Here is a 14,235-nt window from a genome sequence, read left to right on the forward strand (position 1 = left end):
ACAATCTCATTTGATATACATGCATGCATGTATAATACATGTGCTTAAGTCCATACATGTGTGCACGTGTGGGGGCAAATATAAGCAAATCCCACAGTATTTTGCTCCAGCATACCAGCCTAACAGTATTTTGCTCCAGCATACCAGCCTTAACCCAAAGAACAATGGAACAAATGTGCTTGTTTATTTTTCCAATCTCACAAACAGCCAATCATGCCCTTAGTGAAGGGTTCAAAATGCACACAAATGCAAGATCGGATAAATAAATGCCTATGAACACGGTTAAATTTCTATAAAAAGAATCTTGTAAACAATCAATCTGCTAAGGTTTCTTTCATAGCATAAAGAAGAGGCATTCAACATCAACAACATAGTAATCGAACAAGATTTTAACTTGAAGTCCTTGTTCTAAGAAAACCCAGATCAACAGCAGCCAAAGTGGGTGGATCATTTCCTAAGCACTTGAGGATTCAGAGCTGCTCAGGCAGGCAGCTAATGTAAATAACAAGATGCATGGACAATATGACTGGAATGTTGATATCTATAAGAACAGTCTCTCTTACGTTTCTGCTCAGGTCTCTAGTTTTCCAGAAGCTCATCGTTTACCTGCACAAATGAAGGAGACAATTGAAAATTACAATCCATGTTTGGTGATACACAAATTCTGTGTGAATACTTTACATGTAGGAAATGGTTGTTAGGGTTAGGGTTGTGGAAGGCACACCAACAGGAAGCATGTGAGAGAGAGAGAGGAACACGTTTGCTCATATATTGATAATGATAAAAAGGAGTACAATAGCCACATATAAAAGATGTGACCTAAAGTGTGTTCACATGGTCCGGTCATAAATAGTGCCAGGTGGACCAAACCACTTATAAACCTTTATAAGTGAAACTAAGCTAAACTGGGGGAAAAAACCTCCACTAACGAAAGTAAAAAGTGCCCCAATAACCTACTGATGCTCACTAGCACTCCCCTGGGTGCATACACGTCATAAAACCCAACAAACCCACCTGGAGTGATATGTGATCACTGTACATCATCCACCAAAAGGAAACAAATTCAAAGCAGTGCAGAATGCTTCGAATTTCGGACGTGGTAGTGCCTTGGTGAAGATGTCTACCACATTCTGATCTGTAGGGCAGTAAATCAGACTGATATCACCTGCCTGGAGTCTCTCCCGAACAAAGTGATAGTGAATCTCAATGTGTTTCGTGCGAGCATGAAACACAGGATTCTTGGCCACGGCAATGGCACTCTGACTATCAGTATAGATAGGTGTAGGCTCCTCCACTGAAATATCCATATCAGTTCATAAGACGATGCAGCCAAACACACTCAACGGTAGTAGTGTAGGCTGCTCTGTACTCTGCCTCACAAGACGAAGTGGCCACTGTGGTCTGTTTCTTGCTTAGCCAAGAAATACATGAAGAGCCAAGAAAGAAACAATTTCCACTAGTGGAATGTCTGGTATCAAAATCACCAGCCCAATCTGAATCGCTGTAAGCATATAGCTGCATGTCACCCCCCTCAGGATAAAGAGACAAGGTACCCTGCAAATACCGAAGTACACGCTTCACAGCTTGCCAATGCGACAATCGCGGGCTGTGCATGAATCTGCTCAACTAAGATACGGCATACTGAATATCTGGCCATGTAGTACACAAGTAAATAAGGCACCCAACAGCTTGAGCATATATAGTGGCATCAAATAAAGTACTGTCATCTTGTAGTGACAGTTTCATCCCAGGCTCCATAGGAGTGCTCATAGGCTTGCAATCCTGAAATTTGAACTTCTCCAGAAGTTTAGCAACATACCGAGATTGCAACAACCCAATGTCTCTGTTATCCTGCACAAACTGTATGCCCAAATAGTAGTGTACGAGCCCCAAATCAGACATGGCAAATGTCTGTTGCAGTATCTCTTTAAAAGCTGCAATTTTGTCATCATTTGATCCCATGAGCAAAAGATCATCTACATAAAGACTGATGACCAGCAGATCTTTCTCTTCTTTCTTTAAATACAAAGTGGCTTCTGATGGACTGTTCACAAAGCCCTGCGTGAGCAAGAAAGCATCTATCTTTGCATACCAAGCTCGTGGAGCTTGTTTCAAACCATACAAGGCCTTTTTCAGCCTGCATACTTTCCCTTCATGACCATGTTCTGCAAAACCTATGGGCTGATGTACATAAACTTCCTCCTCGAGATCCCCATGTAGGAAAGCAATCTTGATGTCCAACTGATGAACAACCCAACCACGATGTGCAGCCAATGCCATGACACTCCTAAGTGTCGACATACGGGATGTAGGAGCAAATGTCTCCTCATAATCAATGCCCTTCTTCTGTGCATAGCCCTTTGCAACTAGACGGGCTTTGTACCTGTCAATGGATCTATCTGCATGTCTTTTCAACTTATAGACCCACTTAGTACCAATGGCTTTCGTTTGATTCTTTTTAATAGAATCAAGTTTATCCTGCATGGCTTTGTTCCAATGCACATTGTCTCGTGCATCCACAAATGAATCAGGCTCATCATCATCCTGTAAACTAGCTGCCATAAGCATATTTAAATCCATGATGTGTGCATGCTCATTGGTCTGTGTCTCCCTACGAGTACAGCCAGCAAGAGGAGCATCTAGATGGCTGTCCTGTAATGTCCTCAAATACCATCTAGGTATATGTCTGACCTGTGGAGCCTGTTGTCCCATATGTGGCTCAACTTCTGGCTCAATCTCCTGCTGAATTTCTGCACCACCTTCATGATTAGCTGGCTGCCCTGCACCCTCATGGGTTGGATCACCAACTGTGGAATGAAATTCCATACCTGATTTGCATCATAACTAGCCATGGATAATTCTGATTTTTCATCAAAAATCACATCCCGACTAGTGAATATCTTCTTGGACAGTGGGTCATATAACCGGTAGCCCTTGCTCTCACGGCTGTACCCAACAAAAATACATTTTGTGGCTTTATCATCCAACTTCCTCCTCAACTCTTTGGGTATGTGTGCATATGCAAGACACCCAAAAGTACGAAAGTGTGATACCGAAGGCTTGCGACCATGCCAAGCCTCAAAAGGAGTAATGGAAACCAATGCCTTTGTGGGACATCGATTCAAAATATGACAAGCACACATAACAGCTTCCATCCAAAAGACATGTGGTAGCTTCTTTCCCTTTAACATACATCTGGCCATCTCCATGAGTGACCGATTCTTCCTTTTTGCAACCCCATTTTGTTGTGGAGTATAAGGAGTAGTATACTGATGCTTGATACCTCTACTCTCAAGAAAGGAATTCAACATGTGTGACACATATTCCCCCCCTCGGTCAGAACGGAGGGTCTTAACCTTGCATCCTGACTCTGTTTCAGCAAGTGCTACAAAGGCCAAAAATGCATCATATACCTGTGATTTCCGTGTCAACGGATAGACCCAACATATACGAGAGAAGTCATCAATAAATGCAGCAAAATAGAAGCAACCTCCTAATGACTTCGTCTCCATGGGACCACAAAGATCACTATGTATAAGCTGCAACTTTGCAGTTGCTCGTAGAGCCTGATCACATGGAAAGGAAAACTGATGCATTTTCCCCAAAATACATCCTTCACATATGTGATCTGGAGGCTTCTCCATAAGAGGTAGGTCTGTCAACATGTTATGTCGCTGCATAAGCATAAGACTACCAAAATTTACATGCCCCATGCGAGCATGCGATAGAGTCCATGACATAATGTACCAGTAAGCATCAATCAAAGCATTAGCTTTGTCTCTGACCATGCATTTGTCATCATCAAAGTTGACTTGCATACCACACTGTGCTAAAGAAGAAATGGACAACAGATTCTTCTTTATCCCTGGTACATATAAGGCATCTGTAAGGCGAAGAATAGAGCCATCAATGGCTGTGAGCTGAATCTCCCCAATGCCACGAACTGGATATGAAGCATTATTGGCACACTGAACGGACTTGCCAACAGGGGCAGGGCATACATTACAAAACAAATCCCTGCGAGATGTAATATGCTTTGAAGCACCACTATTAAAATACCAAGTACATGCATGCTCAGTCACACTGAGTGCCTGTGAAGACCAAGAGGCATCATAACTGCATGTGTAGAAACAGTAATCCCTGTCTTCAACAAAGGAAGCAGTCTCCGGAGGACCTTTAGAGGTATCTTTTATAGACATCCCAGACTCCTTCTCCTTCTCTTTGGCAATCCTCTTCCTACACTCTGTGATGTAGTTACCTGGCTTCTTACAGTAATGGCATTTGCCCTTCTTCTTGGGCTGTCCATCACCTTTCTTGGTATCCTGAGATGAACCACCATCACCTGAATTCTGATTTGAACTCTTTGGCTGAAACTTGCCTTTGCCTTTTTGACCTATCACAAATGCTTGTTCAGCACTTGTGTTCATGTTCATGTTCTTCCTGATTTGCTCTTCCTGTAACAAGAGAGCAACAAGTTCCTGATACTTTAGGGGCTCAATAGCATTCCTCATGCTAAGGTTTAAAGAGGTATGAAAAGCCAAGTAGGATCTTGGCAAAGAGTTTAAGATGGTGGATACAAGCTGTGTCTCAGGAATAATCTCATCCACATTGATGAGTTGCTCTCTCAAATCCTGCAGCTTGTTCAAGTGGCTAGACATATCATCTCCTTCATGCATCTTCTAGTTTTCCAGCTCTCTTTTCAAAAATGAGATCCGTGCCTCATTACGAGTGAAGGGAGCTGGAGAAGCTCAGCTGAAACAGTTAGGGTTTCATGTGGGAGACACACACAGAGAAGAAGGGAGAGAGAGAGAGAGAGAGAGAGAGAGAGAGAGACATGTGGGGATAAGTCAACTCACAAAGTATGAGTGTGTGACTCTCCTATCACACATGTATATTTGCTCTAGTGCACTTAGTACATTAAAAGTACTAAGTGTACTATGTACTATAAAACTTATGGGCTTGTACACACTATAAGGGTGGGCATAATGCCTTTACCCCAACAACCTCCCACTTAAAGGCAATGTGCCCTTAAGTGTAGGAAAAGAAAAAATCAGCATGTACATGATAATATACAAGGCCATATCAAGGCTGAAACTGGCCTCATCCAATGCCCATCAAGTGTCTGCAATGAGCAAACCGCTCTGGAGGCAAACTCTTTGTCAACAGATCAACCGGGTTGTCATCCGTATGAATCTTGACAAGCTGAATCAGCTTGTTCTCTATCACCTCTCTGATGAAGTGATACTTCACGTCCACATGCTTCGTCTTTGCATGAAAGACAGGGTTCTTTGCCAACTGGATGGCACTCTGACTGTCACAATGCAACAATGGAATATCCCTTGTATAACCCAAATCAACCACTAACCGAGATAGCCATAATGCCTCCTTGCAAGCCTCTGTGGCTGCAATATACTCGGCCTCTGTAGTAGATAAGGCAATGCACTTCTGCATCCTGGATATCCATGACACAGCACCTCCTGTGAATGTAAACACATAACCGGTAGTAGACTTCCGGTTATCGGGATGACCGGCATAATCCGAATCCGTGTAACCATGCACTAATGTATCCTGTTTGCCAAAGCAGATGCACATATCCTGTGTGCCCTTCAGGTATCTCATGACACCTTTCACTGCTTCCCAATGCTTCTTGCCAGGGTTGGCCATGTATCTAGTAACCACTCCCACTGCAAATGCAATGTCCGGCCTGGTAGCAACCATGGCATACATGAGACTGCCACAAGCTGAAGCATACGGAATCTTGGCCATATCAGCCCTGTCACTATCCGATTGTGGGCTGTCCATAGCACTGAGTTTCACATATGGAGGCAAAGGAGTACTAGTCTTCTTCCCCCCTTCCATATTGAACCTCTGCAAAACTTTGCCAATGTATTCCTTCTGAGACAAATACAACACATGCTGATTTCTGTCCCGAAGTATCCGCATACCCAAAATGTGATTTGCATCACCCAAATCCTTCATATCAAAGGTCTGATGCAGCCTCTTCTTCAAGGCATCCATCTCTTTACGAGATTTCCCGGCAATCAACATATCATCAACATACAAGATGAGGATCAATAGACTGCTATCCAAAGCTTTCTTGGTGTATAAGCAATGATCTATGTCACTCCTCCTGAAATCCTGGGATTTCATGAATGTATTAAATTTATGATACCATTCCCTTGGTGCCTGTTTGAGCCCATAAAGACTCTTTTTCAGCTTGCATACAAGCTTCTCCTTTCCATTCACTGCATAACCCTTTGGCTGTTGCATATATATCTCCTCATGGAGATCACCGTGAAGAAAAGCAGTCTTCACATCCATTTGAATCAAATCTAGATCATCATGAGCAACCAAAGCTAATACAACTCAAGTGTGGTCATTTTGACCACTGGAGAGAAGATCTCATCAAAGTCCACACCATATTCCTGCTTGAAGCCCTTAGCCACTGACCTGGCTTTGTATCTTGGCTTTGCATCAGGTGCAACTTTGAGCCTGTAAACCCACTTGCATGGCAAAACCTTCTTACCTGTAGGCAAATGCACCAACTTTCATGTTCCATTTTTGTGCAAAGAATCCATCTCTGACTTCATAGCACGCTCCCAAAGAGCCTTGTCTGCCCTCTGTAAAGCCTCCTTATAACAAGAGGGCTCCCCACAGTCGGTGAGCGTCAAGTAGACAACCCCTGGAACAAACCTGTCAGGGGGTTTGGAGGGTCTTGTGGACCTCCGTACCCAATGATCATCATTTGCAGGTTGCTGTCCAGCCTGCATATCACCTATTGGTGGCTCCTGTTCCATGCCATAAGGTTGAAAGATCATGCCCGGTATCTCCTCTAACTGTGGGATATCCATAGGGATATCTTCTGCTATCTCTGGCTGTCCATTTGGACCATTTTCAGCACCATTTAAGGGCTGGTTTTGTTGCTGTAATGGCTGATTTACAGCCCTTGGTTGTTGTCCATGATGTCCATCATCATCAAAGATGACTCTGCCAGGCTCCTGTTGCCTTGCAAGCTCCTTATACATACATGTTTCATCAAAAATGACATCATTGCTGCGTATAATCTTTCTATTCACTGGATCCCAAAGTCTATATCCCATTTCACCTCTGTCACCATATCCTAGGAATATGCATTTGTGAGACTTAGGATCAAGTTTGGTGCGTATTTCCCTACGTATGTGCACGTACGCAACGCAACCAAACACTCTCAAGTGCTTGTAGGATGGAGGCTTCCATGTCCATACTTCCTCTGGCACTTTCCCACCAAGCCTCATGTTAGGTGACCTGTTTATAAGATGAACGGCTGTCATAACAGCTTCAGCCCAAAAACCATGAGGTAATGCAGCATGTGACAACATAGAATGGACCTTCTCCTGAATGGTCCTGTTCATCCTCTCTGCTGTCCCGTTTTGTGGAGGATCATAAGGAGCAGAGAGCCCCCTTTTGATGCCTTTAGCATCACAAAAGTCTTGAAACTGTTTGGACATATACTCTCCACCATTGTCGGAACGCAAAGCCTTCAGTGTTTTGCCAGTTTGATTCTCAACATGAGCAACAAACTTCTCAAACACTGAGAATGTATCACTCTTCAAACGAAGAGAATAAACCCACACCTTGCGTGTGGCATCATCAATAAAAGGCACAAAATATTTTGCCCCTCCCAAAGAAAGCTGAGGCATCTCACATACATCTATATGCACAAGCTCTAACTAAGCATCTTTCTGTCCAAGAGCTTTCTTGTGGAGGCACTGGAGTTGCCTGCCATATATACAATGCTCACAAAACTGAAAACTCGAGAACTTTAGAGAAGGCAAGTAACCAAAACGAGACAATTGCTCCATTCCTTTGACACTCATGTGTCCCAACCGACTATGCCACATAGAGATTTCCGGCAGCTCGATTGCATTTACATTAGCATGGTGACAAACACCAGCATGCATGAAGTAAAGAGTGTCCACCTTAGAGCCTCTAGCAACAACCAGTGAGCCCTTACTAATCTTCCACTTTTCACTACCAAATGTGGTAACATAAAAAGACCTTTTGCCACGAGCACATTTCTCAGCATGAAACTCCACAAGGAGTAATTCATGCCATCGAGCTTGTCTTCCTTAGACAAGTACGTGAACACATCACTCTGCTGTTGATTTGCCATTATGCCGGTGCACAATGTTGTACCTGTGTATCAAAAAACCCAAAAACAACAACCCTAAAAGCAACTGTACTCCACTGAGTATAACTGACCCAAATATGCTTGCACTCTCAATCCTCTGAATGTGCAAAACAATGCACCACTGTGACTGAGTACAGCAACAAAAGTGGCTCACACAGTGCCAAAATGCCCAAAATTTCTGCACCCAAAGCCTTCCAAAAGCCTGTAGAGGTTTCTTTGCAAGAAAACCTCCCTGTATCTGCCAGAAAAACTTTCACAGAGAAAACGCCCAAATTTCAAAACGTGTAAAGCTTTAAATTTTACCCATGTGATTTTGCAGGTACTGGTCGGCTGTAGACTGTACAAAACAGCTGTCCGGAGCAGTATACGGAGGTACTCGTTTGCTGTCTGTTGTACGGAACAGACTAGTCACAGTAGCTGTATGGAACAGCTTGTAGATACTCGTCTCCTATCTGCTGTACGGAGCAGACTGGTCGGAGTAGCTGTACGGAGCAACCAGCGCCTGTATGGACAGACAGCAGGCCTGTTCGGACTGTACGGCTGTCTGCGCAGGACTGTACTTGGGTTGGAGTGGCTGCAGCTCATGGCGAGGGCCTATATGGACAGGTGATGACGAGCTGTACGGAGGGCAGCTGATGGCGAGCTGTACAGACAGGGCAGGCGAACCAGCTCTGATACCAAAATGTAGGAAATGGTTGTTAGGGTTAGGGTTTTGGAAGGCACACCAACAGGAAGCGAGTAAGAGAGAGAGAGAGGAACACGTTTGCTCATATATTGATAATGATAAAAAGGAGTACAATAGCCACATATAAAAGATGTGACCTAAAGTGTGTTCACATGGTCCGGTCATAAATAGTGCCAGGTGGACCAAACCACTTATAAACCTTTATAAGTGAAACTAAGCTAAACTGGGGGAAAAAACCTCCACTAACTAAAGTAAAGAGTGCCCCAGTAACCTACTGATGCTCACTAGCACTCCCCTGGGTGCATACACAGCATAAAACCCAACATTACAGGGTAGGGAAATTGCTTGTTCTTCAAGTTCTATTTTAAGTGCATGACAAATCACAACTATTGCACTGTGACAACATCCCGTAGATCACCTAAACACAGGCTCAACACAAAGATTAATACAAGCAAACATAGAAGGGTGCAAGCAGGCTCACCACGCAACCACGGTCCGCTTCTGCACAGACCTCCCCCGAGCCAGGGCTAACGTTCTCACTCCACATGTCCATGCTAGTCAACCCTAGCATCCCATACCACCAGTGCCTACACATACACGCCCTCGGCAAGACTATCTATGATCCACCATGTCCACGGTAGGAATATGAAAACTCTTGGTCTAGACACAGACCAACTGTCAATCCATAATGATAATAACCCATGAGTCACTTATATAGTGAGTACTGCTACTATAAATAACCATCCAGTCATGTCAGTATCCATGGATGTATTAATAATGAACCCTAGGCACCTGCATCAGCCTGCTTCCCCTAATCTCAGGGCTCCCCTAACCCTGCCAGATTAGGCCATAATCCCGAGGATTAGTAATAGGTATGTAACATGCACCCTACCCAAAAAAGGATCAAAAAACTTCCAGTGCTAGAGTGCTAACCGAAAATTTGAAAGAGGCTAGCCAATGCTCTTATGCCCCTTCAGAAACCGTAGAGGTCCCTTCACGCTACTACATCATAGAGCAGATTTGGTGTCAATCATCATTGTTATAGGTAGAACAGAGAATTGCCACTCGCAACCGGCAATGCCCTACTTCTTTTCTGGCAAAAGGGAAACTTTAATTGAGTGTAAGATTGCATACATGTCCAAGGTCCTCTTATAACACAAAGATACTCTCAAGATTACTAGCATACCTAATCAAGAATATAGTTGTTCCATTAGATACCAAAACTTGTATCCAAAAAACAAACAAAAAAAATGCCATCTCCTCAAATATGCATGAAGGCCACCCGATGATACTAGGCCATCTTGGATGGTCCAAGGAAGCTACTCCTAACCGATGCTGGAGTATAGTCTTGTTGTCACGTGCATCCCGCACTTGGATGCCAAGTGGGCATACTTGTCCAGCTTAGAGTGGTACCTGGCCCTTTGTGAGCCCTTATCCGGGACGAGTCAACCACGGATCCAATGTAGAGCGTCATGGTCAAGTGTGCAAGTCTCGTACATGGTCTCTGTTGGGTTTTATGCTGTGTATGCACCCAGAGGAGTGCTAGTGATCATCAGTAGATTACTGGGGCACTTTTTACTTCAGTTAGTGGAGGTTTTTTCCCCACTTTAGCTTAGTTTCACTTATATGCAGTTTATAGGTGCAAAAACTAACTATTGCTTCACAGCAATTTTCTACCACCCACTACATTAGCGATACCAGCTCATTTCATTTTTCATTCCAAATAAGACGACCCGAAAATGAGCTGACAATACATTACAAGCTTCCTATTCAAACATAAATACCACCAAATATGTGACAACCATAAGAAGATGTGTCTCGTGCACTTAAATAGCTCCACAAGTTTCATGAGAAGCATCAATGTGTGTACTTAAAAACGCACCTGATTAAGGTCTGCATTTTTTGCAGACCCTGACTCTAAACCAGAAATTGAATCATAAAAGCATCAGGAAAATTATTATCACCCTCTACCTTGGTCTTTGCTTTGTCCGCCACACTGAGCATGGCAACAGCTTGCGCAGGTAATCCAATCGCCATATCTGTCTTTCTCGCTTTCTCTGCACCCACTTTAACCCTCTCCCCCCAATGATTGCTTCCAATCCATAGCTCTTGTACACCATTCCCTGCTTCGAAATTCTCATGGCCCAACCTAAGTGCAACTTGGTGATTCCAATTCCCACTATCCCAAGTCATTTCGGTCGACTGAAAAGTCTCTTGGTTGCCACCATTAAAGAGCGTATAGGCAAAACTACTGTGATAGGTGAGTCTTGATGGAAACATGGGATCAAAAGGTCCATGTGAACTAAGATAAGAAACATAACTGCTTGTATCTACAAAGGTGTGTTCAGTTCCTGACAGTATGCTGAGACTTTCAAGATCCATTTCTGCATATGTCTTAAAATGAGAAAGTCCCTCTGTATCTTCGTCCAGCAGTACATGTAGAGCCACTGCCTCTGCCAGTGCAGCACCTTCCTCATCCAGCCGCTGCTCCTCTTCTTTTTTCCGTTGCTTCTTTTTCTCAAGCTCCAAGCGAATGGCGGCAGAAGTGGCTAGAGCCTTTTCAAGCCTTCTCCTCTTCTTCTCCACCTGTTTCTGCCTGTCTCTCTCTTCTTTCACTTGCTTTTTCTTCTCCTTTCTGGACGCTGCCGCTGTCACTGAAAAGGGAGGGGATACAGAACCTTGCAGTGGCATTGCATTCTCTACAAGTCCCATTATTTTTCATGAAAACATTTGCTGCACAACTGTGTGAACGAGTGTTTCCTGGTAGCAGACCCTCAGAACAAGAAGGTGCATGCCTTCTACTTGAATGTTGCCTTGGAGTAGATGCAGTAGGAAAGCAGGTCAAAAAAATAGAAAGTCTCCTTCAAAACAGACATGAGGGGCCATATTGCAGGGTACCATGGGCATGGACATGGTGTGGCCATGCGATCAAGCAGGCTGCAATTCGTTATGAAATCAAAGGGGATACAAGAGTAGAAAATAACATCATTTGTTGATCAAAGAATTAAGTACATCCATAAGATTTTCTATAGAAATGAAAATGATGGCCGGCTTTGGGTCACAAAAAAGAAATTTATAAAAAGACAAACCCGAGCTTTCCTACATTGAAGATGCCAGAAACCCTAGCAGGACCTCCATTGTGGAAAATGGAGGCAAGAATAAGACCTTGGAAAGGCAAAATCGACGGCTATGATTCGATCGGCAAGAAAAAACCCTAACCTAGGGAACCAAATAGTGTTCTGGTCGGAGAGACCAAACCCTAGAGAAGGAGCAGAAGAGGCTATGGGGTTTCGACAGATCAAACCCTAACTAAAATGCAAAGGAAGAAATGGCGATCGAAGAGGCGAAACCCTAGAAAGGATGCGAGGAAGATTCTGCAACAAGAAACAAAAAAACCTAGGAAAGGAAATGAGCAATCAATGCAGCCGGAATTCTACCATGGTGTGGTGAATCGAAGAAGCTTCGACAGCCATAGCTGCTTCTGCGGCTCCTGATGTTCAGCAGCACTGTGAGCAGGTAGGCTTTGGTGGAGACAGATTCAACTCTTTTGAAACCTTATCTGATCTGTGATGCTACATGATGATGACGATATGATCCATAATATGCGTGTGTGTGTGTGGGGGGGGGTGGGAGACAGAGAGCGCTTGCACATGCAACGGCTGAGCTGTAAAGACACTGACGCTGACGTGGCTGCTGCAAACCTGGTCACATCATGCTGCTGCCGGGCACAACATTGACTACACGGAAAGCCTTGCTTATTTGAGGACCCAGCCGCCCAACCCGTTTCAAAGGGTGAAGGTAAGGTACTAAGCACCAAGCTCAAGCTCATCTCCAATGAACGGTCAAAATGGGGCATCTTAGGCCTAGCTCACATGAGGGCCACGAAAACGTGCTTCGTGCTTCAAGGGGACTCCTGCCCAAAGTGTTCAAACAAGGTAGAGGTCTTCTCTGAATCAATTAGAAGCCTACCAAAACTTTTCTCTCGTAATAAAGCTCCACTTTTTTGTAGATGTCCAACCTCTACAGACTTCTACCCAAAGTGTTCAAACAAGGTAGAGGTCTTCTCTAAATCAATTAAATGGCCCTGTCGCAAAATGCTCATCTAGCCTACCAAAGCTTTTCTCTCCTAAAAAGGCTCCATTTTTTTGTAGATGTCTTGCCTCTATACAGTCTGGAAGCCTTTTTCATGCAGGACTTCCATGACATTGCATTTTCTCCGGTGAAATTATGCCACATGTGACTGCCACATCCACCTCCCCACTTTTCCGCCTCCCTCATTTGAACCAGGCCTTCGGCAACTAACGCAAGAGACAAGTTGGTGAACAATCGGCATGCCATGTGGAAATTTAAAAGTGGGCTAGAAGAGTTTGTCATGTTCTTGCCAAACAATTCCATTGATGAGATCGTCAATGATGTCAAGATTCCTAGAGCGTATGAACAGTCTCACTGGGGATCTAGGGCTATGGAAGGACAAAAGGGACCATAAGGGAAAGTTTACGTTAGGTTTACTAATAAAAAGCAAGAGTGAAATTGGTTGTGAATTGCAGGGAGCCTCACTTCTATGACCAAATCAAAATTGTGCATGTAAGTTTGGACTCCTATCATGAAGGGTAAGCTTAGCTTTGCATTAGAATTCCTCTCAATTATGAGCATATAAATTTTTAGTCCTACATGATATCATGACCTCACCCATGAAGGAACATGGGTCAAAGTTTACTATCAAAAGGATTGCCTTCATGATAGAGCCCATTGGTTATACCTTTGCACTCATATCAAAATATTTTATAAGCTTGTGTCAAACTCAAGGTTATTGATCTCATATTAGATAAGAACGTGTTGCTTTTGGTTGAATTTTGGAGCCATGAAATAATACTTTTTGTAGAGGTGAAGACTTACATTATATGAAACAAGTTTAAGGTCCACACGCGTGCGTACACGCGTGTGTGCGTGTGTGCACATGTGTGTGCATGCAGGAGTGTAAAACCCTAGATTATTGATTATTAGAAATAATTAACTAGTTTACATGTGTGTGTGTGTGTGCGCGCGCGCGCGCTCCAGTCTTATGTTGTGTTCTTCTCCTAGGTACGGTTCTAGGCTGTGTGGACAACTTAGACCAACCGGAACCGATTCATGTTCAAATAGCATATGTCAGCAGACACCTTCTCCTTCTTCGGGCTCTCTCCTTACGCGACAGACACTACATTGTTGTTATGCAAGCTAGGATGTTGATTTGCAGACTTTCTCTCTTTTCTTTGACTATTTCTAAGGAACTCTAGTATTGGTCCTTTTCAAACTCATCATTGTACAATGCATATTTCTTCGTGGGTTTTCACCTTGCACTAAGGTTTCCCACTAGTAATATAACATTACTAAAAAGAAA

General features: G+C 43.6%; 1 protein-coding gene across 1 annotated transcript; it reads right to left on the bottom strand.

Annotated features, from left to right (window-relative positions):
• Positions 1 to 309: 309 nt before the first annotated feature.
• LOC147637505 (uncharacterized) lies at positions 310 to 12,430 on the bottom strand. Its single transcript, XM_086799286.1, has 2 exons — positions 10,827 to 12,430; positions 310 to 606 (listed from the first exon to the last, which is right to left on the bottom strand). The coding sequence occupies exons 1-2, from the start codon at positions 11,565 to 11,567 to the stop codon at positions 580 to 582; spliced, it is 768 nt and encodes a 255-aa protein (XP_086655412.1). The 5' UTR covers positions 11,568 to 12,430; the 3' UTR covers positions 310 to 579.
• Positions 12,431 to 14,235: the final 1,805 nt, after the last annotated feature.

The sequence above is a fragment of the Cibotium barometz genome, chromosome 6, assembly GCF_041138505.1.
Source record: "Cibotium barometz isolate CiBa-2024 chromosome 6, ASM4113850v1, whole genome shotgun sequence".
Taxonomy (NCBI): Eukaryota; Viridiplantae; Streptophyta; class Polypodiopsida; order Cyatheales; family Cibotiaceae; genus Cibotium; species Cibotium barometz.

What these genes read in the sequence shown, in the direction of transcription:
- LOC147637505 (XM_086799286.1), bottom strand. Translation starts at nt 11,567, where the DNA reads ATGGGACTTGTAGAGAATGCAATGCCACTGCAAGGTTCTGTATCCCCT. An exon ending in CGGACAAAGCAAAGACCAAG is followed by an intron (nt 607 to 10,826) that starts GTAGAGGGTGAT and finishes TCATTTGTGCAG; the next exon opens with GTAAACGATGAGCTTCTGGA.